Source organism: Amblyomma americanum, chromosome 6, assembly GCF_052857255.1.
Source record: "Amblyomma americanum isolate KBUSLIRL-KWMA chromosome 6, ASM5285725v1, whole genome shotgun sequence".
Lineage (NCBI taxonomy): Eukaryota > Metazoa > Arthropoda > Arachnida > Ixodida > Ixodidae > Amblyomma > Amblyomma americanum.
Window position 1 is genome coordinate 125,255,634 of NC_135502.1, and position 22,991 is coordinate 125,278,624.

The 22,991-nt window shown below is 47.2% G+C and overlaps 1 protein-coding gene across 1 annotated transcript; it reads left to right on the plus strand.

Annotated features, from left to right (window-relative positions):
* Positions 1-1,068: 1,068 nt before the first annotated feature.
* LOC144095499 (uncharacterized) lies at positions 1,069-22,665 on the plus strand. Its single transcript, XM_077629221.1, has 5 exons — positions 1,069-1,095; positions 6,107-6,334; positions 7,294-7,460; positions 15,135-15,435; positions 22,380-22,665. Exons 1-5 carry the CDS (start codon positions 1,069-1,071, stop codon positions 22,611-22,613), a joined length of 957 nt encoding a protein of 318 aa, XP_077485347.1. The 3' UTR covers positions 22,614-22,665.
* The last annotated feature ends 326 nt before the right edge of the window (positions 22,666-22,991 follow it).

A 22,991-nucleotide genomic window follows, 5' to 3' on the forward strand; every position in this document is an offset into this window, starting at 1 on the left:
TGTAGCGAAAGCAAGTGTGAAACTCCCCGGTTGGCCTTCTTCACATATTCCACAATGTATGAGGCACAGACAGTATGAGGTCCAGTGTGACCTGTAGGTAAATGTTTGATTTCAGCACCGAGGCTATCCAAGGATTGAAGGGGTCGCGTCACTCTTACGCCTATTCTCTAGGCTAACGGCTCGTTGCTCTTCGGTTTCTTGAGCCCGCCGCTGAAGTCTCTTGGTCGCATTCCATCGTTCATCACGGGCCGTCTTCAGGGAAGCAGGACTCAGGTCTCTCCTCCGGCGGCTGTCGCTGCTGCTAGCGGTCGAGACACCGGACGTTAAACGTGCCCGCCTCGCGGTAGCATATTGACGGCGGCGTTTTGCCAGTCGTTCGGCGCGCTGTTCGTCTGTCTGTTTCCTGGGCGATTCGTTTCCTCTTCATCTCGTTCCGACGTCGATTCCAGGCCTCCTCCAGCTTATCAGAATTGTCGCCGTCCATACTGTCGCCTCAACTGTGGTTGCGGCACACGCCAGCTCTCCTTTTCATTCCTGTGGCATCTTATCACGCATGCGACGCAGCTGTCGAAGCTAGCGGCGGCGAGCGCAACGACGAGGAACGCGGTGTCACGTCCTACCAAAGCGGCGCGGAGTGACGTCATGCCAGATGGCTTGGCGAGCGCGCGAAGCACAGTAACTTTCCGCGGCAAGGCGCGCGTAGTGACGTCACGTGCCTCGATGGAGTGCCGTCACGGCGAAATCGCTAGTTTGCGGCCATTAAATCTTTCGCTTTAAAACCGTGAAAGGAGGAGGGTATGGCGATAGCTTATGGATGCGTGATCAAAAGATGTTACCGTGGAAGGAGGAGGGAGAATATGCCGAAAGCGAAGACATGTCGCATGGTTCATCTACGGCGGTGGCTGTGTGTGTTTGTTGTTGCAGGAGGTAGGGAAGAGGGCTGGTAGGGGGATATAGAGTGGATGAGACAGGATGAGGATAGAGAAGAAAGATCGTTGAGTGTTGGCTGGCTGAGGGTGGCTGAGAGGAGGTTTATTGGTGAGTCACGAGGTCGGCGTCTTCGATGGAATGGAGGCTACGGAAGGCAGCAAGATGGTGAGACTTTGGGAATAGAAGGCGTTGTAGGGTGTCAGAATATAGTCCAGGATGACGGAATGTGGTAGTAATTGTTATTCTTTGTCGTGTGAAGGGTGCTCACGTGGATTTGTTCGATGGTTCCTGGATCACGCATCGACTGCAGAGAGGAGAGGGAATTCTGCTGTGACGATATGCTCTTGCCGCTGTAAAGCCTGCCCCGGTTCGCAGGCAGAAGAGGGTTGATCGTTCCCGATGGCTGAGTTTTGCAAGTGGGGTGGGGGTTCCTAGAAGAAAACGTGCCGCTCGAGGAGAGGTTCATTGTTAGCGCCACGCGCCTAGAGCGCCGGAGTGTGGTGGAGAGCCAGTCCGAAAACAAGCGTGCGTGAAAAACTATTAAGAGCGCTCTAAACTATACGGCTATAAAGTCGCTCTCATATTTTATACCTCCACTTGTCCTGCATTAGAAATGACTTAACAGGTATTGCTTGATTCTCGTAACGTAATGATAACCGGCCTGTCGCTTTTTTTTTCGTCCGCCTTTTAAGAGTTTTGCACACCTATGCGAAGCCAGTGTGTCGGATAGAGTAGCACAGTTCTTGCGGGAGTAGAGCTGCTCCCTTTCAGAAAAAAAAATCGCCTATCTCGTTGCCGAAATCATAGCTGTAAGCATGAAAGCCATTGCATAAAAGGCGTAGCGCATTGCTGCGAGATCGACCTACAGGTGGCGCCACCGTCGTTCCACTAGTGTGGGCCGGCAGCCGGCGTCGCCCGCTGAACCCTACGCGCGGCGCTTCGCTGCCAAGTTTACGGAGGGTTTTCTGCCAAAGAAAACATGCCCTCTGCAATGCATGGGTGATATACTTCTTAGAACTTTTTGATTGTGCACGGAAAAGCGGAAAATTGGCAAACGATACGTAGCAGAAGCGCGGACTACAAGAAAACACGGGACTGCTACGCAACCTCATAACCTAGGTTTTGTGATTTCCTCACGTTTTGCCGTGCGTTTTCTTTGGACCTCACTCACGGGCCTGATAAATTTATTGCGGCACACTCTCCTAAAGGAATTTTTGTTTTTTTCTTCTCCTTTTCACCAATCAAATCTGCGCTCCACTGCCTGTGCCACAGAAGTGATACGGTTGTACGTGTGTCTGACAGGCAAATTTAGTGTGACTAACGCCCAGCAGGTGCATTTTACCTTATGAATTGTCACTGTGGCGGGACACTGTGCGTTACTTAGAAATATAAGTGCTATTCGAAACATACCTTTCCCAGCAACGCGCTATGCAAGCGCGGTCCCTATACTAGCTTTCTAAGGCGACGCCGCTGTGCCTGTGTTCCGCGACAGGAGTTTCATTGGTCAGAGACACAACGAACTTGGGGACTGTACACATTAGTTCCTCTGCAAGCATTTTCTGAGCCCACGCAGAGGCACGGCAGGTACTTTCCGCCCTGACCTGCGTAAAAAAAAGACGCGGTCTGTTTCACTATCGTTATTCAGTCGAAGATTAAGCGTATTAAATGCAGGTCGGCAGAGTAGCGCCCGGCAGGTGTGTCCGCAGATGGTGAGCGCACATATCTGGTCTGACTAGACGACACAGCAGTTCTCCGAACTATTTCCCAAAAGTAAATAACGCTGGGATTGCACAAGAATTTTCGCCGCGCACAAAAGCTGACTGTTCACGCGTGTAGCGTGTGCGGAATGTTTCAGCCGAGTGGAGTGAGCCCGCCGAACTTACTGCGCAGCTGTTAATTCTTGCTGCCGAATTGAGAGAAGTTAATCGTGTGACGCTGCGCGAATGACTCTGAACGCGAGTGTCACTCGTTGGAAGCGACAGTTTGGCTGTGTGGAAGGAGTATTCAGTGAACAAATTTTCTTTATTTGTACGTTGGTGTGCAAGCTACGAAATATTCGCTGAGAAGACAGTGCAGATCAGTGTGTGTGGGTCCGGTTAAGCGTGTCATAGGAGTTTTGAGGGAATGAAGATTGCTTTAGCACTGTAATTATAGGCAGCGCCTGTCTTACACAAAGCATAAATTGAGGGATATTTGGAAAAAAGGTACAGTAAGAAATCCTTCCGAATATTAATTCGGTGTTCCGAAAAAACATTATTGTCTTCGTATTCGTGCAACTATCAAATATATTACTCTTCACCAAGTAAACACTGCCACGTATGAAAGCAAAGATAGATAAGCGCATATCAGATGCATTGCTATTATATTCCGCTCCATAGATTGACGTGGTACATATGTTTCTTGTATTCTTCTCTTAATTTTTACTTGTCGGGAGCAATAAGCTTACGCGGGAGAGTACTCACGCGTAGCTGAGTACGATAGTTACTTGGCCGAAAATAGCGCAACTTTATCTAGTTTGACGCGGTAATATTTTCTGTTTCATTTAAGTGCTGGGCATGGTGCAAATCCTCAAATGTTTTCACAGAGTTCTGGGGCAAAACTTTTTCGCTGTTCCGAAGTGGTGGATGCGCGAAGCAGCCTTAAGATTTGACAGTAATAAAGAGTATATAAATGCTTTACGAAACATATTAACAATGCCAGAAGAAAAAACTCAACTTGGTCATGAAGATGAAAGGCATAAAATTACCCGTTAAAACTGCTGACGGCAATGTGCTCGGCTGCAGCATTCGGTTGTATCGACGACAGCGAGATGTTCCTTGTGGTTTGACATGGAACTTAACTTATTGTCGCTGTGCTAAAGACGTCTCGCGGTAAAGAACTTACAGCGCCGAACACCGACGGAGGATGTAACGAATCAGCTTTACGTCCCCCACATAAATAATTCGTTTTTATTGAAGCTTATGAGGCAGACATGTAAATAGAAGCGCACTGAAGCCGCGGAACAAACGAGAGTCACGAGGAATGTCTGCCATACGCGCGCACGTAAGCACTTCTGGGTAGCAGACGACCCGAGCCGGTGTCCACACTATAGAGGGTTCGCTGCTGAGCAGCGATGTGGCTACTCTACTCAATCTCGCGGCCCATAGATGGTTGCAGCCACCAGTGCGTAATAACTAGCTCAATTTGCTGATGGAAGGGCCGCTTACTTCATTAACTTTTTTTTTCGAAGCGCTCTAAGCTTTCAAGAAAAAAAGCTACTTTGTTTATGCCACTTTAGTTTGAACGCCTAGACGCCGCGTTTTGCTGACAGGTTTTGCGTATAGTTGGCTAGAATGGCAGCTAAAAGTACTTAATGATAAAAAAAACCTACGAGACTGAGAAAATCACGGGTGAGAGAAGTGGCGCGCAGAAGTCTTCGTACCCAGATGCACGCCGCTACCAAGGAAGCTTTTGTTTACGAACAGAAGAAAAGCGCCTTTTGATCTTGCGGGGAATGTGGAGTTAGGGATGTATGCATTTTGGAAAGCCTAGCCATCTCATATCGGACCATAATTGAGGTGTTGCGTAATATAATCAAGGCGGAAAGCTGGGCTAGTTGGCGCTCGTCCTGTCTACTTCTTTGTCTGTGTCTCTGTTATATGCGCTAGTCTTTTAATTCATTGCGTAATATAGCCTGCAGATCTCGGCAGATAGCGACCAATTGGAGATGAGCTGTGCACGCAGAGAAAGTTCATTCGGAAGCAATCTGTAGCCTGACCTGAATGTTTGCCCTGCGTGAATAGAAAATGTTCTGTTGCATAAGCGGCGCCGTAAAAAGCGAAGACGGAATCATTAACGGTCCCATCGCGTACCCACATCCCAATGGCAGTGTGCGGTGAAATATGTCAGGCGAAGTATTCCGTGAATCTTAGGCAAGCGTTCGCTCGAGCCCAAACGTCTTTCTTGTTTGCTATTATTCTTCGCTCGCAAACTCGCCTTTTCGTGGTCATGCACGAAAACTCAAATGAATGTCCCGAGATACCTTCCGAAGTAAAGAAATCTTTTGTACATAGTGACGTAATGTCAGTTGTTTCGGATGAAATTGCAGGAGCTAGTAAAAAATTGTGTTAAAGCTCTTTGCAGGCGAATGCTTTTACATAACGGCTCTTACGTTCTTTTCTCGGACACATCCACTCCTGCCTACCACTCAAAAGGCTACCGTTATTGGAAGTAGGGGAAATCAGCTGTTAAGCTGCGGCAGAAATCATTTGTCGCATGCTATGCAAATTATAAAAGTTGATCCGTCCTTCAAATTCATTTGTCCCCAAGAAGAGCTTGAATGGCTCTTTCATTCACTGCCGAAGTAGGAATTTAACAGCATTTAATTTTTTTTTAATTTACGCGCTTGTTCTAGGGCACAAACCGGCTGTAGACAGTAGGACAGCGGAGTCAGGTCTACTGAGTGGCCTCCAGCCTTTGCAGGGCTTATGACACATCAGAAAACACCGACGCATGTTGATGAGACTGCTCTGAACCTTAACCAACTGCAGCAGTAACACTGGAGTGTTGTTGAGTTATGCTTTCTTGTGTTCTACGATTCTTTGTAGAGGCAAATAAATGGCATTGAAGTATTTATGTTCTTCTTTTAATGAAGAAAACCAGCACAAACATAATTGTATGAACAGCAAGCGATCTTTTCGAAATTATAAGCGCTACAAAGACCTTTATTTTTTAAGTCTAATTTTGAATTTTGCACGTCCACCAGTATGTGTATTACCTTGTCGTATAATTGTACTTATATGTGCCGTCTTTCGTTCTGAAAATTTCGTAGCACTGGCTACTGAGCTTCCTGCTGTGTATTTTTGTTGTCGAATCTTCTTTTGAATCTAAACGGTGGTATTGCATCGAAATCCTGGAACAACCTCAAAATGAGGCCAGCAGTATTTTCTAACCGACCCCCCCCCCCCACCCCCCCCAAAAAAAAAATACTGTTCCATACTGCCGGCGTTCTTCTTTTGCTCTGATTATACGCTTCACAGTCGAGCAAGCCAGACCCCACCCGTTTTGAACCTCCTTGCTTGCCCGCATATACACCACATGTGCGTTGTTTTGCCTCAAAGATGTAAGTGTGCTAGACACGGGCGGACAGCCGAATCCGTGCACTTCATTGCCTGGCTCACGCCGTCGACCACTGCAGGCGTTCAGCGAGTACTGCCGCAACGTGACGTACATGACGGGCGTGAGTGCGGCGCTCGAGCTGCTGCTGCTGAGGCGGGCGGGGTTCGATGACCCCAGAAACATCTCGGGCCCTGTGCTCAGCGCTCTGGCGGCCATCGACCAGGCTCTGATAGCGCGCGTCCAGTTCAGCTGGCTGCACTGGGACCTGGTGACCAGGGCCGAGGCATGGTTGGAGAGAGAGCTGGAGGCACGCCGCCGATATTCCCATAAGTATATTGAATACCCGTGGCAATTACTAGCAACTGACACGAGACACAGAGCTTATGCTGAGACCTAGAAGACAGCCTGAGGACGACCACAAAACAGGAACAGCGCAGGTCACATAACAAAGCCGGCGGACCGTGAGAAAGGCAGTGCAAAGCTGTGAGTGTGCGTGTGGGCTGCGTCTGTCCCCTTACCTGTGCGATGCCAGTCTCGAGGGTGAACTACCATGGCCAGCGTTCTAAACATTGCCGAGGAAATTGTGCGTTACGAAGTGAATAAAAGCCGTGATCAATGTGCTTGAGCGCCTCTCTGACTTTCGTGGCCTGATTAGTTGAGTAAGATTACACTAATTCGTTGGCTATTGCTGTAGCGTTAAAGGGTGAATTTCGCGTCACAGTGACGGCGTTTTTTTCCTGCTTTTAGCTTAGTTAAGCTCATAATCAGCATATTTCCCGCGATATGAAGAACTACTCTGGAGGGTGTGCTGCAGTGAAAATATACTGCAATGGATCGGCGGCTCTCCTGAGGTGTCTCTCCTCCGCCAAGCTGTTGTGATCATTGCCGCATTTTCATTGAAGAGGAAGAGTATTATTCTTTTTTTGTGGAGGAGCTGCACAGGCCAGTATTGGCGCCAATGTTTCGTCGCGGCACTGAATAGCAAGAGACCCGTTACTCCAGGTTGTCCCAAAGTATTGGAATAATTGCTGAATTCTCCTCCGTAAAGATTTCATTCCTACGCTCCGGCGCATGCACTATCGACGCGAAGGTTTGTGATAAAAGCTCTCGCTCACCACTTACCTCATCGCTAACAAAATTGTTCCCGCAGCATCTACACCAGGCGTCAGTAGCATGCAACTGATTAGCTGACGTTCAGATTGGTCGGGAGGCCATCAGCTTGCGCCTGAGAGGAGACCTTGTGGTCAGTGTGAGTCTCGCCTGCAGGCTATCCAATGGAAGGGAACGGCCGAGAGTGGCGCGGCGAACGCCGACTACGAGAGCTCGGCCGCCGCGTTCCTTCCGGACATGGGCGCCCAGTTCTTCCCCAACCTGTACGCCGTGCTGGAGAGGACGCACGAGGTGCCTTTCTGGGCGCGCTGCTTCTCAGCCAGGTAAGCGTGAAACAGGCGTAGCGGAAGAACTAGTCGCTTCTTGCACACATGCACAGCCACACACTTAAAAAAACAAAAAATCGCCACATGTACAGCGCTCTCTCCACCAAATGAGATAACAAAGGCGGTTAGGATATGGCCGTGCGAGGCCGATTTAAATCCATTGTGTTTTAATAAGGAAATCCACGACGTGGAGGACAATTTTAACCCTTTTAGTCACGCATAATGTTCTATATAATAGAGAAAACTCGGAATATGCGTGTCCGTATAAGGAATGGCTCGAACACTTTAAGAAATCACGCACGTCGTACATTTCCACGCTCACGGAATTTCAGCCCTCTAAAAAAAGACCTATGGCTAAAAAATAATTTCTTTACCATTTCAAGCATTTTTAAACCAGCAAAAATAAGCTGCAGTGTACAGTAATAGAAGATTGCCACCCGTGAGAGAAGTAAATAGTTACAGCATAAGACAGCACGTCCTAGGCATATAATTTCGCAACCTCTAATCAAACTCCGCGCACATTCCCCAACCCTACCCGGGAGGACTGGGAGGACCTGCCGAGCCAAAAGACCCCGGTCGGGTGCCCCCGAGCAGCAGCTAGAGCAAATGGGCTCCTATAATGAGCAGCCTACCTAGAGTTTGTAAAAAACGGCCCCTTTAGGACCACTCCACTCGCTCCCTGTACATATTTTGAGCATAAAATTTCCAGTCAGTCAGTCGGTCGGTCGGTCGGTCGGTCGGTCGGTCGGTCGGTCGGTCGGTCGGTCGGTCGGTCGGTCGGTCAGACCGCCTTTAGTTTTTTGCTTATGAAAAGGGATCCTTTTTTACGCACGAAATGGCACTATTACTTTGTCCCGCAGAGATTTAGAATCTAGCCGGTATCACTGACTTCTTGAAAACAACGCAAGGCGCTATGAAAAAAGAAGTTCAAAAATCACGTACACAATCGCAGACACCGTGCCGCAAAAGATTACATGCGGGAGAAATTATTTTTTCGAATTATATGAACGTTAATATCTAATAATTAAACAAAAAAATGACGGGTCATCATACCATCTGATGCGAAAAATCTGCGTTACGAATTAGTAGCCTTTACAGTACGGTTTTTCATTTTGGGTTTTAGAACGATCGCCTGCCATTGCGTCTTTGAGTATTGTTTCGCCGTCACTTTTTCGTTCCAGTGCTTCATGGGCTTATGATGGGTGAAGGCACTGTGCAGGATGACGCTCGAGTGGTGAAGGCTCGATTATTACGCCGTTTTTTTCCCCGGCGCTGCTCTCGCATGTGATGCTTTGCTTCTATTAGGCGGTGGGCGTGAAGTGAATCGGTACCTGCTGGTTGAGGGCTTCTTGCTTGGAAATGCACTTTTATCTGTCGGTGCCTGGATGTGCACCCACCGGAAGGTGCTGCAAAAGGGAGAAGGCTTTACACACACACACACACACACACACACACACACACACACACACACACACACACACACACACACACACACACACACACACACACACACACACACACACACACACACACACACACACACACACACACACACACACACACACACACACACACACACACACACACACACACACACACACACACACACACACACACACACACACACACACACACACACACACACACACACACACACACACACACACACACACACACACACACACACACACACACACACACACACACACACACACACACACACACACACACACACACACACACACACACACACACACACACACACACACACACACACACACACACACACACACACACACACACACACACACACACACACACACACACACACACACACACACACACACACACACACACACACACACACACACACACACACACACACACACACACACACACACACACACACACACACACACACACACACACACACACACACACACACACACACACACACACACACACACACACACACACACACACACACACACACACACACACACACACACACACACACACACACACACACACACACACACACACACACACACACACACACACACACACACACACACACACACACACACACACACACACACACACACACACACACACACACACACACACACACACACACACACACACACACACACACACACACACACACACACACACACACACACACACACACACACACACACACACACACGCACGCACGCACGCACGCACGCACGCACGCACGCACGCACGCGCGCGCGCGCGCGGCTTTTTCGCTAAAAGATGACTTATTGCTAACGCAGAATAAGGTGTTTCGCTTCTGCTGCACTGTGGTCACTGCACAGCAGAGTTGGGCATAAATTCAGTTCTGTTTTCTTTCCGTGCTGTTCCCGCTCTACATTCACGCGACAGCGTTGAGGAATTTGTGTCGCAGAAAATCCAGCGTCGTCGTCAGCCCGGTCGTCGTCGGTGCCGCTGGCGTCGTTAACCGTGACCGAAAAATCCACGAAAAATTCGGAGAGGAGCAGCCTAGGAGGCAGGTGGGCCACCTAAGTCACGTAACCTTGTAGCGTCATCACGACCGGCCAACTGGCCCCTCCGGTGGCGTTGCCTGCCATCGCAAGGCAGTGGCGCATCGCTTAACCGCTGCGCCAGTATACATGATCCAGAGATGCAGGAATTTTGCGCGGTGACGCCGACGACGGTGACGCGCTGGGTAGTGCACGTTAACTATTTATAGTGCAATGGTTGTGGTACGACGTAGCAGCGTCTATGCACCACGTCTAGCGTACCAAATAGGATAAACACGGCGCATTTCAGTATGTTGAAACCCCATTATTATGGTATGCACTGCGGGAAAGCCACCCGCAAGAGCGGCTTTTTCTTTCTAAAAATTTTTGTATTCATTCTAACCAGGCACCAATCAAGTAATATTTTTTTCAGAATCGGACGTACATGGAAAAAATTGTCTGTCCATGAAAAAATTTGACGATTATTGTACAGTTTTCGGTGAATAATCTCGCGTTAGAGAGCTGACGCTCCGTAGTTTAAAAGAGGTGAACATTTAATGAAGTGGAAACAGCCTGAATCACTTCTTCCAGGCAGTTATATTTTCCTTCTTTTTTTCCCTTCTTGTTCTGCAGCCGCCGAAAGCAGAATAATTCGCGACTACGGCAAAGAGTCCTAAGACGTAATCAATGACAACCTCTGTAGCTCGCTGGACACATATCTCAGAATTCGGTAAAGATTGAAGCCTATTCTCTTATCAAGTTAAGCAGCTGACCGATGCATATGTATCTGCCAAACGCGTCCGATATAACCCGAAATGATGTTGGTACACTAACGCCTTAGAACGCCTTGCTAATCAACAGAGAAGGCTGCTTCGTTCCGATCAGGTGAAACACGCAAGTAAACGCTGGAAATGATATCACACGGGAAAACAAAAATAACAGAGCTGTGTAGGAAGCTAAAATCTACTTGTTCAGCAACATATTGCAAAGCGCCGTATCGAAAATTGCAGGACGATTTTAGAACATTCTCACCGCCTGTAACGGCGAGATTGTTTTTAATAACGATTCCAGAGAGCATGTTTGGCCCCCAAAATGCACCTCGATATTTAACTTTTTTTTCACACAGACTTCCCTCAAACAGTGAACTCGTAGCAGTTGGTATCCCCTTATGCGGTTTGTTCCCTAGTCTCCGATTGTTTTTCACTCTGTTAGAATCCTAAAATTACTCAATTACTTGAAAAACACATTCAGTGAGTGTGATCGCATTACCTAAAACTAACATTACCAGTCTACTTGGCTTTGCAGTCTTTGCGCACACAATGCAGTCTTTGCGTACAAAAATGCAGTTTTTGTGTGCACATTTTCTATCACCGCAGCGGTGGCCAAGTGGTTGAGCATCCGTCTCGCATGCGGGAGGAGCGGGGTTCGATCCCCAGTGCCGCCGGGTACCCACCGGTGATACAATGGGTACAAGCTTTCCCCTGGTCTGGTGCTCGGCTTATTTAGGGTGAAATGCTTGGGAAATGGGTCTTCGACCCCACCTTGAGAATTTGAAAAAATACCTTGTGCCATGGCGCTCTTTGGCCATAGATGCCCTTGCGCCATAAAAATCCATCATCATCATCAACATTTTCTATCGACCTACCTGAAAGTGTTTCTTATTTCTTGTAAAGCAGAATATTTCATGTTAACCTTTTTCATCATTATAATTAGTGTTATTATTATTTAGTGTTCTCGTCTATGCTGCATTGTAAGGGTTGCCTGGGCCTCGTCAAGCTGTTTGATTACAGCTTTTAGCCCGGGTGACCCACCAGCCTTTCTGGTAAATAAAGATCAAGTTCAAGATACGCAAACTAATTAGCGTTTCACGACGAACGGGGTGCAGGTCCAACTACACACTCATCTCGACAACTGCGACCATGTCTGCATCGTCGCATCGTTATTTAGGCGTACTAATATCAGCTACGTTAGTTTGGACCCTTCATAATAACCATAAAAACAGTAATGCGAATCGTACGTTGGAACGCCTCCGACGAATCATTAGTAAAGCGCCTCTTCCACTAAAATTGCGCCTCTGCAATTATCTTATACGCTTCAAACTGGAGTACTCAGCAGCAGTCTGGTGTTCTGGAAATACACCTATAAATAAATATCTAGAACCTGTCCAGAATAAAGCTGTTAGTCCGTTCTTTCAAACTCTAGCATACAGCAAGCATTACTAAATGAAGGCTTGCGTGTCACCACCCCGTCTGTCACTTCCCAATAAAATTTATGGTCGTGGTCCTTTCATGACATTAATCGTCAGCAGCATTTACAAACCTATCTTATCACAAAATTCAAGCAGGTCACAGCCACACAAACAGATTTTATTGCTCATTCATGTTACCACACATCGGACGAATGGAACCACCTTCATCTCTCATTTTGTCGGAATATACGCTCCTGCCATTTTCCACCAGTCACCGCCTGCATTTTGCATTCTGGGGGTTGCCTTTCGTGTTGCACCTCTAAGAGTTTTGTGCGAGCTTTAAACTTCGCGCTTCCGACGTAGTCAATGATTCACTTCTCCCACCGCCGCCCAGTCCGAGTTTTTAAGTATTTGCGTGTGCAAGTCAGCCCAATAAAGAGTTCATTTTCCAGGTCGATCTGTTCAGGTATCATTATAAGACGTCACTCCAGCGCACAAAAACACACGGACTAAGAGAGTAAACACGACGGACGCCGCACTTCAACTGACGTTTGTTCCACAAACAAGTCTTTTCATGTGCAAAGGGATTACAAATGACCCCTGGGGCTGGAAATTATTTCCGCAACAAGATAATTATTCAAGGCTGCAGAAACCAAAAGTAACATCAAAACAAAAACTTAGACATAAGGGTATCTTGCCACTGACATTCAACAGATCGGCGCGCTTACACATCGCCGACCTTGCTTATTGTCACCCCGCATATGTGAACCCCCCAAGACAATATGCGGCATTTTCTGGCGTCCTAGTATGAGGAGAATGTGGAGAACCCCATGACCACTGATGCCAGCCGCACATTGCGAGCTTGGCCATGGCTTTGGCACGGCATAAAACTGAAAATAAGGCGCCAGTGTGCTTTTACAACAGACGTCTATAGGGCCTGCAATATTAGTCAAATGTATTCAAGGGTTACTCTATAAGCTGAATAAATTTAAGTTAGGCAAGAAACACTCATTACCACCCACATGAGCGCACCTCAACTCAGGATGTCTGCGCAGTGCAGCGAATCCCCATCGTCTTTCCCACTGCTCGTTAACTGCCTATTTACTACATTTACTGTCATTAACTCTGTACAGAAACCTACGTGCTCAAACCAGGCCCGAAGTTGCATATTGTAAGGGAAATAGAACAAGAAGCGGGGGCTCATACCCCATCTTTTATTCCCCATAGATCACGAAGTCAGCCCCTGTCGGTCCGATGTGAGCAACCAATGGAAACCAATGTGGGTTATTCAACAGGGGGCGCACGTTGTCCCCTTCGGGTGGCCTACAGGTCACGCCAATCGGTTCTTTTTCGGAGAGGCGTAGGCAGCCAATCGGGATGCACACATTCAGCCCGCAATGCGCAATGTAGGCGTCCCACTAACCCACCACGCCACCCAACTCCACATACAGCGAACTTTATTCCCCTACACAGGGACGCTTGTAAATCGGAGCGTGCTTTATCGCTTCAAGCCAGTGCATGCGGGCTCCGCCTGGGCAGCTGAATGCATCTAGGGAATGCGCAGAACACCTCGAGCGTTTTTTTAAGTGCACAAGATTCCACTTTTTTCCTGGGCCACCTTAATCATTTCGTCCTCAAAATAAAACGCCTGATGCATCGATAGATTGATAGTACTGAGCCTAATTATTGAACTGCAGTTTGTCGCGTCGCTTGTGGAGAAAACGCGCCTTGTGGAAGAAAAGGTCTCCCGCCACGGTGGCTCAGTGGTTAGGGCGCTCGACTACTGATCCGGAATTCCCGGGTTCGAACCCGACCGCGGCGGCTGCGTTTTTATGGAGGAAAAACGCCAAGGCGCCCGTGTGCTGTGCGATGTCAGTGCACGTTAAAGATCCCCAGGTGGTCGAAATTATTCCGGAGCCCTCCACTACGGCACCTCTCTTCCTTTCTTCTTTCACTCCCTCCTTTATCCCTTCCCTAACGGCGCGGTTCAGGTGTCAAACGATATATGAGACAGATACTGCGCCATTTCCTTTCCCCCCAAAACCAATTATTATTATTATTAAGAAAAGGTGCAGCAAACTAGGCCGCCACTTTCACAAGGCATACTTTGGTAAAATTATTGTTTACAGGCTAGGCACACATTCATCTTATTTAGCGCGAATGACACGACCAACGAAAGGACGAAGATGAACACGGGCTAAATAAGATGAATCTGATGTCATAACACCAAATAGCCAACAGTTAACTTTTTTAGAGAGGCTAGGCGCATGCACAGAAAAAGGTCCATTAAAAAGCATGACGCTGTTGCATTTCTTGACCATAGCAAGGCACCGGTGTTAATCGATTTTGATCGATACCATATTTTTAGGGCATTTACTGCCAAAGGCGAATTAGCTAATAGCTCCTTAGAGTTGCAAGAAAAATAAAACGCTGGTGCGGGTGGCAGGAAGTCATGGTGGCCGCAGGTAGCACAGAACCGGCAAAATCGGAGGTTACTGAGGGAAGCCTGTGTCCTGTAGTGGGCCCGCAGTTACGGAGCATAAGATTACGCGTTTTTTTTTACTGGTTGACAGTTATTGTCACACTGTAAACTGCGCGAAGAGCGAGAGAACAAGGAATACAGACACCACGAGCACTTTCCCCCTTGTTGGTCCGTTCATCGTGTGTTTCAGGCATGACTCCCAACTGAACCAACATAAGACTGCACACAAGTTTAGTACTGTTCGGTAAAGCTCTCAGCCTGTTCTTATTTTACCGTCAGGACAGCGCTGGTTCAAAGTGTAATTGCCGAAAGTTCTCTTTTTTGCGGCTCAAAAAGCACCTATCTGCTGTGAGGTGAAACTACTGTCCTGCAGTAATTTCAGGTAGTAGTTCGTTGCTCCCTGAAAACAGCGAAAGGGCCAACGACTGGGGAAGAAAATAGACGAGTGATCGAACATAGAACCGACAGCGCTTGGCCGTGACGTGTCTTTGCAGAACGGGCCTCATTCGACACGCGGCCAACCCTCGCACGAGCTGCTTCTCCCCGTTGGCGGCGCTCCATCCCGTCTACTACGAGGGTGCCGAGCCGTTCGTCAACTACGGCTCACTCGGTGCACTGCACGGTATGGGCACTCGCGCGCTGGCGATTGTTCGGGGCGTCCGGCAGCAGAAGTCGGACGATTATCGCCGCAACGTGGCCTGCCTGGAGCGCGAGCACGGCTTGCTCGACCCCGGCGCCGCGTACGATGTGCATGGAATCCTGCGCGCAGCACTCTCCGTCAGAGCAGCGCTGCAGGTATGCACGAGTTCATCTCTATACGACCAGGGCAGCAAAGGTTTGGCGTGCTCCTGACGTCTCTATATTTAATAGTTGTTTTTAGTCCAAGTTTTCGTTTGGATCCCAAGAGTGGAATTTGTTAGAAATGTCGTATGTTTTCTGTTGTCGTTCCCTAGGCGCGACTCAGTTTACCCCGACCCCTCTGCTTACGTCCTCAGACCACTGTCCCGGTCTTGTTGCAATTGACCAAGCGCGCTCTGATGCGATCGCCCGCAGCGCCACACAGTTCATGCGTGGCCAAGGCCTGCTGCATCAGTGTCCCAAGTGACGCCGCGCAAACCAGCACGAACCCGCACGTCATGGCTTCGCAACGCAAAAGACTGCCTATAAAGTATTGCATACTGCAAGTACTGCAAAATTTTGTGCCCGTCAAACGAAGTCAAGGCAGGGGAAAACAAAATGCATTGCCTTTTGTTGCAGCCTGCAGTGGTCGTCTTTGGCGACGGCCATCAATTCCAGCTCAAAGAATTCCTTGGATGTTTTCTTCTCGGCAAAAACGCACAAACCGGATATGCCATTCAGGACAATTGTTAGCGAGAAGGGCTCATGGCAACACAACGTCAGCCGATTCTTGCTCAGCAAGCTTAAGCACATTCCTGTTGATGACCCCTTTCTGATAAAAAATTAAGTGACAAGAAGTAGCCGATTTTGTGCAGAATAACGATCGGATAGATTTAGCCTTTTCCATTGATATACAGGACTTGTTTTATTCTTTTCCACAGGCTGAGCTGTCAGCGTCGGTCAGAGAAAGCATTGAAGGCTCGGGGTCTGGGACCTTCCAGAACTGAGCTAGAATCTCTGTAGATAATTTTTTTAAAGTACTAGAATACTACTTGCAGGTAACTTTTATCTCTCATGACAACCAGTTCTTTTCTACAGCGTAAAGGCCGCAGAAAATGAGCCAGTATTGGTTCATGTATAGCTCCCATTTTATGTGACATATTTTTATCTTCAATTGACCGCCTTCTTGCACAGACTTTTCAAGGGGGGCCAGTTTTTAAAGTTTTAGATATGTTGATGACTTTTTTAATCTTTTTATGGTCAGGCAACTTTACATCCCTTCACCATATTGTTTCACTTGTTTTAACTACTTTTAATCAACTCAAGAAAAGTTTAGTTTTTACCCAAGAACTACCTTAAAGTGAGGCGTTGCGTTTTTTAGACCTCAAGCTTATGTTCTGCCGAGACCATCTTTGCTGGATGTACTCCCTCCGACCCAACAAAGAGCTGCTCAGCTATGACTCGGCTCATTCCAAGGTGGTAAAACGAGCTATTGCGTCGCTTTGCCTGGAATCTGCGCTTCAAAAATCTTGCCCTCATAAAATGCGACAGAGTTTGAATGATCAGGTTGCGCGACTTTTAACAGCAGGCTTCCCTGGCCCGGTTATTTCAGCTGTCGCTGAAACCCTCCTTCAGAAGCATAAAAGCGCCCAGAAAAGATCTGAACCCCCTTCTTCAAAGCCGTTGGTGGCCCCTTATGTACACCAACTCTCCCACAACCTGAAAAAAGTGGCTGGCAGGCACCATGTGCACTTTGTGTTCTCAGCACCCAACAAGCTGTCTAATACCCCTGTCACACAGCCAGTTTCAATGGCCATCGAGTCGAGGGCCTTCGAAATTCTCAATCGCCATCGAACTCGAAGGAGTTTTGTCGCTGCTACAGGGCAAATCTCAATGGCCATTGAAATCATTCTCGTGTCTTACGCCAAGCTTGTGTGGCGCCACAATCGCTACTTTGGATTTTGCAAAAATAACAGAAATATTTGATAAATGCATACTAAATGCTGAAATACACGCATGCGCGCATGTCGTTTAAAACCCTTTTAATTGCACTTACACGATGAACAGATGCAGACACTGCTGTAGCCACTCTAATACAAGACGAACCAAAACCAAGCCAGTCCAACTGCGTCAGAGCGCTGCTTCGTCAAGCTTAACACCTGTGAAATTGCCTTGATATCTGGAAAACAAAAGCTATTTGTCTCTTGAGACTTTATGCGAGGGTAAGAATGGGCAAATCAAAAGGCGAATACAACAGCTTAGAACACGATATTGCTTTGAGGGATTTAGCGACGAAGCTGTTATCGCTGTGAAGCGGGCGGACAGGGCGCCGCCATATTGTCAACGCAAAGTACGCTAGCAATGCAAAGACCGCAGCGCAAAATGAATGCGCTTAAAACCAGACTGATACAATTTTAAAATTATGGTACAGACTGCTTGCATTACAGTTTAGGCGAATAATGTTTGCTCATGCTTTTGTACCGCGAATGTATCGTGTACGAAAGTGCGCTAGGCGCCGCTCGAAGCAAAGCTAGCAACCTTGGGCAGCGCTCGAAGGCCCTCGAAATTTCGATGGAGTTCCGCGCTGCTCCGTTGAGTCGATAAACTATTGACCCGATGGCTATTGAAACTGTCCGCGTAGCAGCGCTCGTTCGCCTTTGAGTCGGTAGGCTATCGGTTCGAGGGCCATTTAAATGCCCGTGTGACAGGGGTGTAAGCTATGCCGTCGCATCACTGGTTGTGCCGACAGGGGCTGCAACAAAGAACACTGGTTCGCCTACGCTAAATGCGCAACATGTGGGGTGTACAGCATTCCCCTCTCATGTGGGGCTTCATACGTTGGCCAAACTGACCGCTGTAGTAATGACCGGCTACGGGAGCGTGTCAGAAACGTAGAAAACAAAGGCACTAGTGCTAATCTCGTGCGACACCTTGCTTCGTGCACGTGTAGAGCAAGATTGGAGAAGACCACGATTCTTGGCAAGAGCGGAAATTATAAGGCTAGGCTCGTTTTAGAGGCTTATTATATCAGAAAGCTGTCCTAACGTGGTGTCAGTGACACGTCTGTACCCGTACATTCATCTCAATGTGCTTTTTTAGATTCGTTTTTTGATTAACTTGTGCGCTTGACTGGTGAGGCGAACACTCGAAGATTGCGAGACAAACAAAAAACAAAGGTTATCAAGTGTTCTCACTGTGACTTCGAAGGCGGCGGCCGCGGCGTTTCTTATTTCGAGAGATCTGTGGTTATTGACGGACGCCATTCACACTAGAAATAGCGTATGCGCCGGATATAACTAGGAGGCTGTTATCCTGAAAGAGCGCCGTCAGTTGCATTTTCGCAAGAAGAGATTCATTGTCTCTACCCTAGCAGCGTGACAAGACCTTTTTTTGTGTGTGTTTCTCTGGCAAGCTTCTTCCTGTTTCGTTTTTTTATCTTTTATAATAGTCCTATATATTTTGACCAAACTTTTGAATCTGTTTTAGTTAGAAGTATGCTCGTGTTTGTCGTAATCGCCCATCTGCGTCATTGTCCGTGCTTTATGTCGATAATAAATGGAGTATTTAATTACTCAAGAGCATCAGCGCCGCCGCGGTCAAGGCTTTTTCTTTGTGGCCCTATGGCTCCGCACCGGTGCATGCAATTCATTACTGCCTTGCTTCAAGTCTGCGACTACTTGGGGAATTCGCCAGCCTGGCTGATCAAGCTATATGGTGGATTGTGGTGTGCCGTGAGCGATGTGCTTCCTCCTCTTTTCTTCGTCCTTTTCTTAGAAGTTGCGTTGTGCTGTATTCCCAGCTGTTGGGGATTTCCTCTAAAAGCACTGCAGTCGATATATTCCCCTCTAAGGTCAATAAAATCAGCTTTACAGTACCATCTCACAGCCGTCCTGGCTAGCTTGAGTGGCAGAGCGAGTGCTCCGGACAGGAAGTGGCCTCGGGTTAGATTCCCGATCCGAGCTCAATGTTTTGTTAACACTACGAAGTTCTTGTGAATGCTGTCTACTTTCTTGCCGTATGCCAGCGCTTATGTGTGTGCTTTTGAGCAATCACTCTCTGGTTTTGGTTTAGGGAGTTACTAGTTTGAAAAGAGCTCCAATTGACTTTTTCGTGCGCACTTTTACCGGTAAAATTTCGAACTAGCCATCTGATGCATGGAGCACTTGTAAAGGCTACACCTACGATCGATAGGCCTAACATCCTCCGTTAATGCCGTACAACCTCAACTTCTGTCGCAGTTTTCGTTTATTGTACATTTTTGCAGATTTCGTCAACCATATACTACGAAGTAATGGATCTAATGAATAGTGAAACAATTTGTATCTATATACACTCACCAACTCACCAAGGCACCAATTTAATTCTAATATATCGCAGAACTTTACCGTGAGTCATAAGCACGCTACCGAAATGTTCTGGTGATGACAGCCATTCATTCATAACCTACGAGCTTCGTAACTTATTTGCTGAAAAAATGATCATCCATTATAGCAGCTGTTTCTGTTCCCTACAGTTGGATTATTTGGTTTTTCTTGATTTACTTCGCTTTGTTATTTTCATTCGAACTCAGTACATCTTTTTGTTTTCCTCCTTGAGCCGAGCGTTCAATGTTGCAATGTCATTTACTGTGTATGCAGCTTTATTTGTGCGAACACCGTGGCGGTCTTTCTACCACTAACTTGATTTGCATTTTTTTCTGTATATTACCGAACCTCTATTTTTGTCAGATTTTTCCTTTTCTATTTTTTCATTTTTTTGTTGTTCATAACAGTACAGTCACCTGTTTTCCAGGACGGGAAAACGTACGCGCAAAATCGCTATATTGTAAGCTATGCAGCTTTAGCTAAAAAGTACATCGACGCGGTATTTTTAGTCACCAGTCAAGAGTGAAGACCCAATAGGAATGAACTTACGGCACTTGTGGTGTTGACTAATTGCTGAGAAACGTCTTTGGATGAAAGTGGAACAGGCTCCCTTGAAACTCGAGACTGTTTATTGTGCGCATCCGCACGCAGAAAACTGAAGCAGATTATCTCCAGGATGGCGATACAAGATGCGCGGCCTCTCTACTCTGGTTGAAATTGTGATGGTGGTCTGCTGGAGTGTATTTAAACCTGACTCGCAGCCGCAGACCTCTCTGACGTTGTCGCGAACAACATTATTCGCGTTTATGTGGCGCGCGGTTGTAGGGAGGACTAAAGTTACTGTGACTTTAGGGAGGACGACACATTCATTTAGGTGAATTTAACCTGAAGAAGTCGGGTGCTGGCAGCGATAAGCAGAGAACATAGAGGCAAACAAATGAGTATAAAAGTTCAGAACATCATATTTCAAAAAAGAAATGCGAGATTCTGGAAATAGCGGCGAAAGCGCCGCGCCGGATAAGCCTGCATTGCAATTCTTTTTCATGCGGGTTGTAAATTTAAAGATAAATATTTTTCAACAGAATCAAGGGAAGCCCGTTATTGCGTTCAAAAGAAATCCCATCAGAAATATTGTTAACGCTTTTTAAAGTAACATTGCTTCACGCAACGCGGCGAACGATTGAAGTCTGTCATAAAGTGTGAGGCCCTTCAGCTGCCTGCAAACCTAGGAGATCTGACAGTGTTAGAGATTTCAAAATACTAGCGTCATTCGACACAATCTTACAGAAACGAGGGAATAATGACCAGACAAGATGGAAGCGCGTCAAGGCTATCTCCAAATACAGAATTCTATTGTAACTACCACCTGGCCCATGGGTCGGGCCAAGTTCAATATAAAATTTTAATATCTCCAAATTGCTCTGTGTTGTCTTGAGCTTGCCTGTCTATATTCAATAAGCACGATTATATCATGGTAGAAAGTATTATTTAAATATTTCTTTATTAAAATTGCGAGCAAAATTAGGAAGCAATTTTTTTGGAAAACTCGTTTCGCGTTTCGCCCCACTCCTCTATACCTTTTGATGGGCGTCTCTGATAATTACATTATAGGAGTTTTTTTTTATTAGCTAGATGGCAGCTGCAGGCACGCTATGGAATAACCTACTCTTTTTCGTCTATCCTTCAGCCCTTCCGCAAATTTATCCTTCCAATATATTCGTCTATCTCAGTATTAACCTATCTATTTTAAGAGATAGCTTTACTACGCACTACGAAATTTCTTGAAAATATCGATCCTCTAAAAAATTCAAAATTTTCCACCATAGTCCTTACCATGCAGGCTACCCTCTATTACGCGTGTCTCCAACTTTCATGCTTTTGCACGAGAGAGCGATTGGATGTTTTAAAAACACTTCACAAGACCACAATGAGGGACCCCTTCCTTGCTAGAATACTCCATTTCCTCATTGCCCTGTTCTGAGAATGATACTGTATTTTGTTTCTGACAGAAACGCCAACAGTAAAACCCGGCTTTATATTGCGCTTGTTCTCATTATATACTGCGCTAATTAGTCAAACATGTTTTTTTCTTTCATTTTTGTGCCTAGCTTCTATCCCAACTAATTTGACACGGCAGCTGCGTTGACTTTCGCGTCGTCGTCATTATCGTCCCGTGTGGTTGCCCCTTTTTCCTCAGATTAGGAATTCACTAACATAGGAAGACTCAAAGCAAAATGACAGACTATATGCATAAGCACAAAGCTGCCATTCGGGGGAAAAGCCAGTTTCTCCAGGCGTGCCAACCTGGGGAACCAAATTATAGCCGAAGACTCAAACCAGGAACCTGATTCTGAGCACACTTCCGCTTAGTCATGAATACTCAATTGACTCATAGGCCACTGCGGCTGTTTGTGTTTGCTCGGTGGCACTTAAATGGTAGAGCTGCGTGGCGTATTATTGAGTCAATTGCTTTGCGAACCTCCTAGCCTTGGTCAGCCGTCTTAACGAGAATGTAACCAGTTGCGACTTTTTCCTCTTTTTGTTTCTCGTGTGTACAACGTATGACATACCAATGTATTACTTAAATGAACAAAAACAATACGCACCTCAGCCAGGACATTGGACTCAGGAATAGCTTTCTTGTTCTCTGAGCACAGCTGAGTATTGAAAGCACTCTCAGTCGGCGCGGTGTGTCTTGAAGTCGTTACAAAAGGCAACTTCTTGCGCACTGATCTATGCGCTACGTGCGACGCGCAGGCCGTGCAGGCATCGTCGCAGCCACTGCGGAACCGCTTCGAGCGGCAGACATTCTTCAAGCGCGTCTGCCTCGTAGCGTGCTCGCGGACCCCGGACCAGGCGCCCTCTTCCAGCGAGCTGCCACCGCGGGTGCGGTGCAACATGGCCGTGCGCCACACGCGGCTCTTCCACGCCGCTTTCCGCTGCGACCCGCGGCGGCGCCTTGCACGCGTGGAGGCGTGCCAGCTGGTGTGACCTGGAATTCGCCGTCCACGGGCAATCACAACCTAGCGAGGACGGGGCCGTCCATAACCAGGGGTTTGGCTCTCTCCAGCACTTACCTCGCTTTATGCGTAACGCGATACCGCTTGTGACTGTTCATTTATTTATTCGCATTGATAACGTTAACTCTCCTTCCTGTTGCTCATTCGTACCTAGCATTGCCGGTGTATTAAGGCTACCGTAGGAAAACTTGTGCCAGCCAAGGCTGCACCGCTAGTCGGATGTATAGCGTTTTCCCAGAATGAAGAAATTTAATGTTCTTTTCTTGCAGTAAGTAAAAGTTTTGTCGGTGATTGGTGGATTTAGCCCAATAAAATACTGTTTTGCACCGTCGCAGAAAATTCTGTGGTC

Excerpts from the sequence above, each read along its gene's own strand:
- LOC144095499 (XM_077629221.1), top strand. The coding sequence starts at position 1,069 with ATGGAGGCTACGGAAGGCAGCAAGATG. Across the intron at positions 1,096-6,106 it reads CTACGGAAGGCAGCAAGATG|GCGTTCAGCGAGTACTGCCG; the intron begins GTGAGACTTTGG and ends CGACCACTGCAG. Across the intron at positions 6,335-7,293 it reads GGTTGGAGAGAGAGCTGGAG|GCTATCCAATGGAAGGGAAC; the intron begins GCACGCCGCCGA and ends TCTCGCCTGCAG.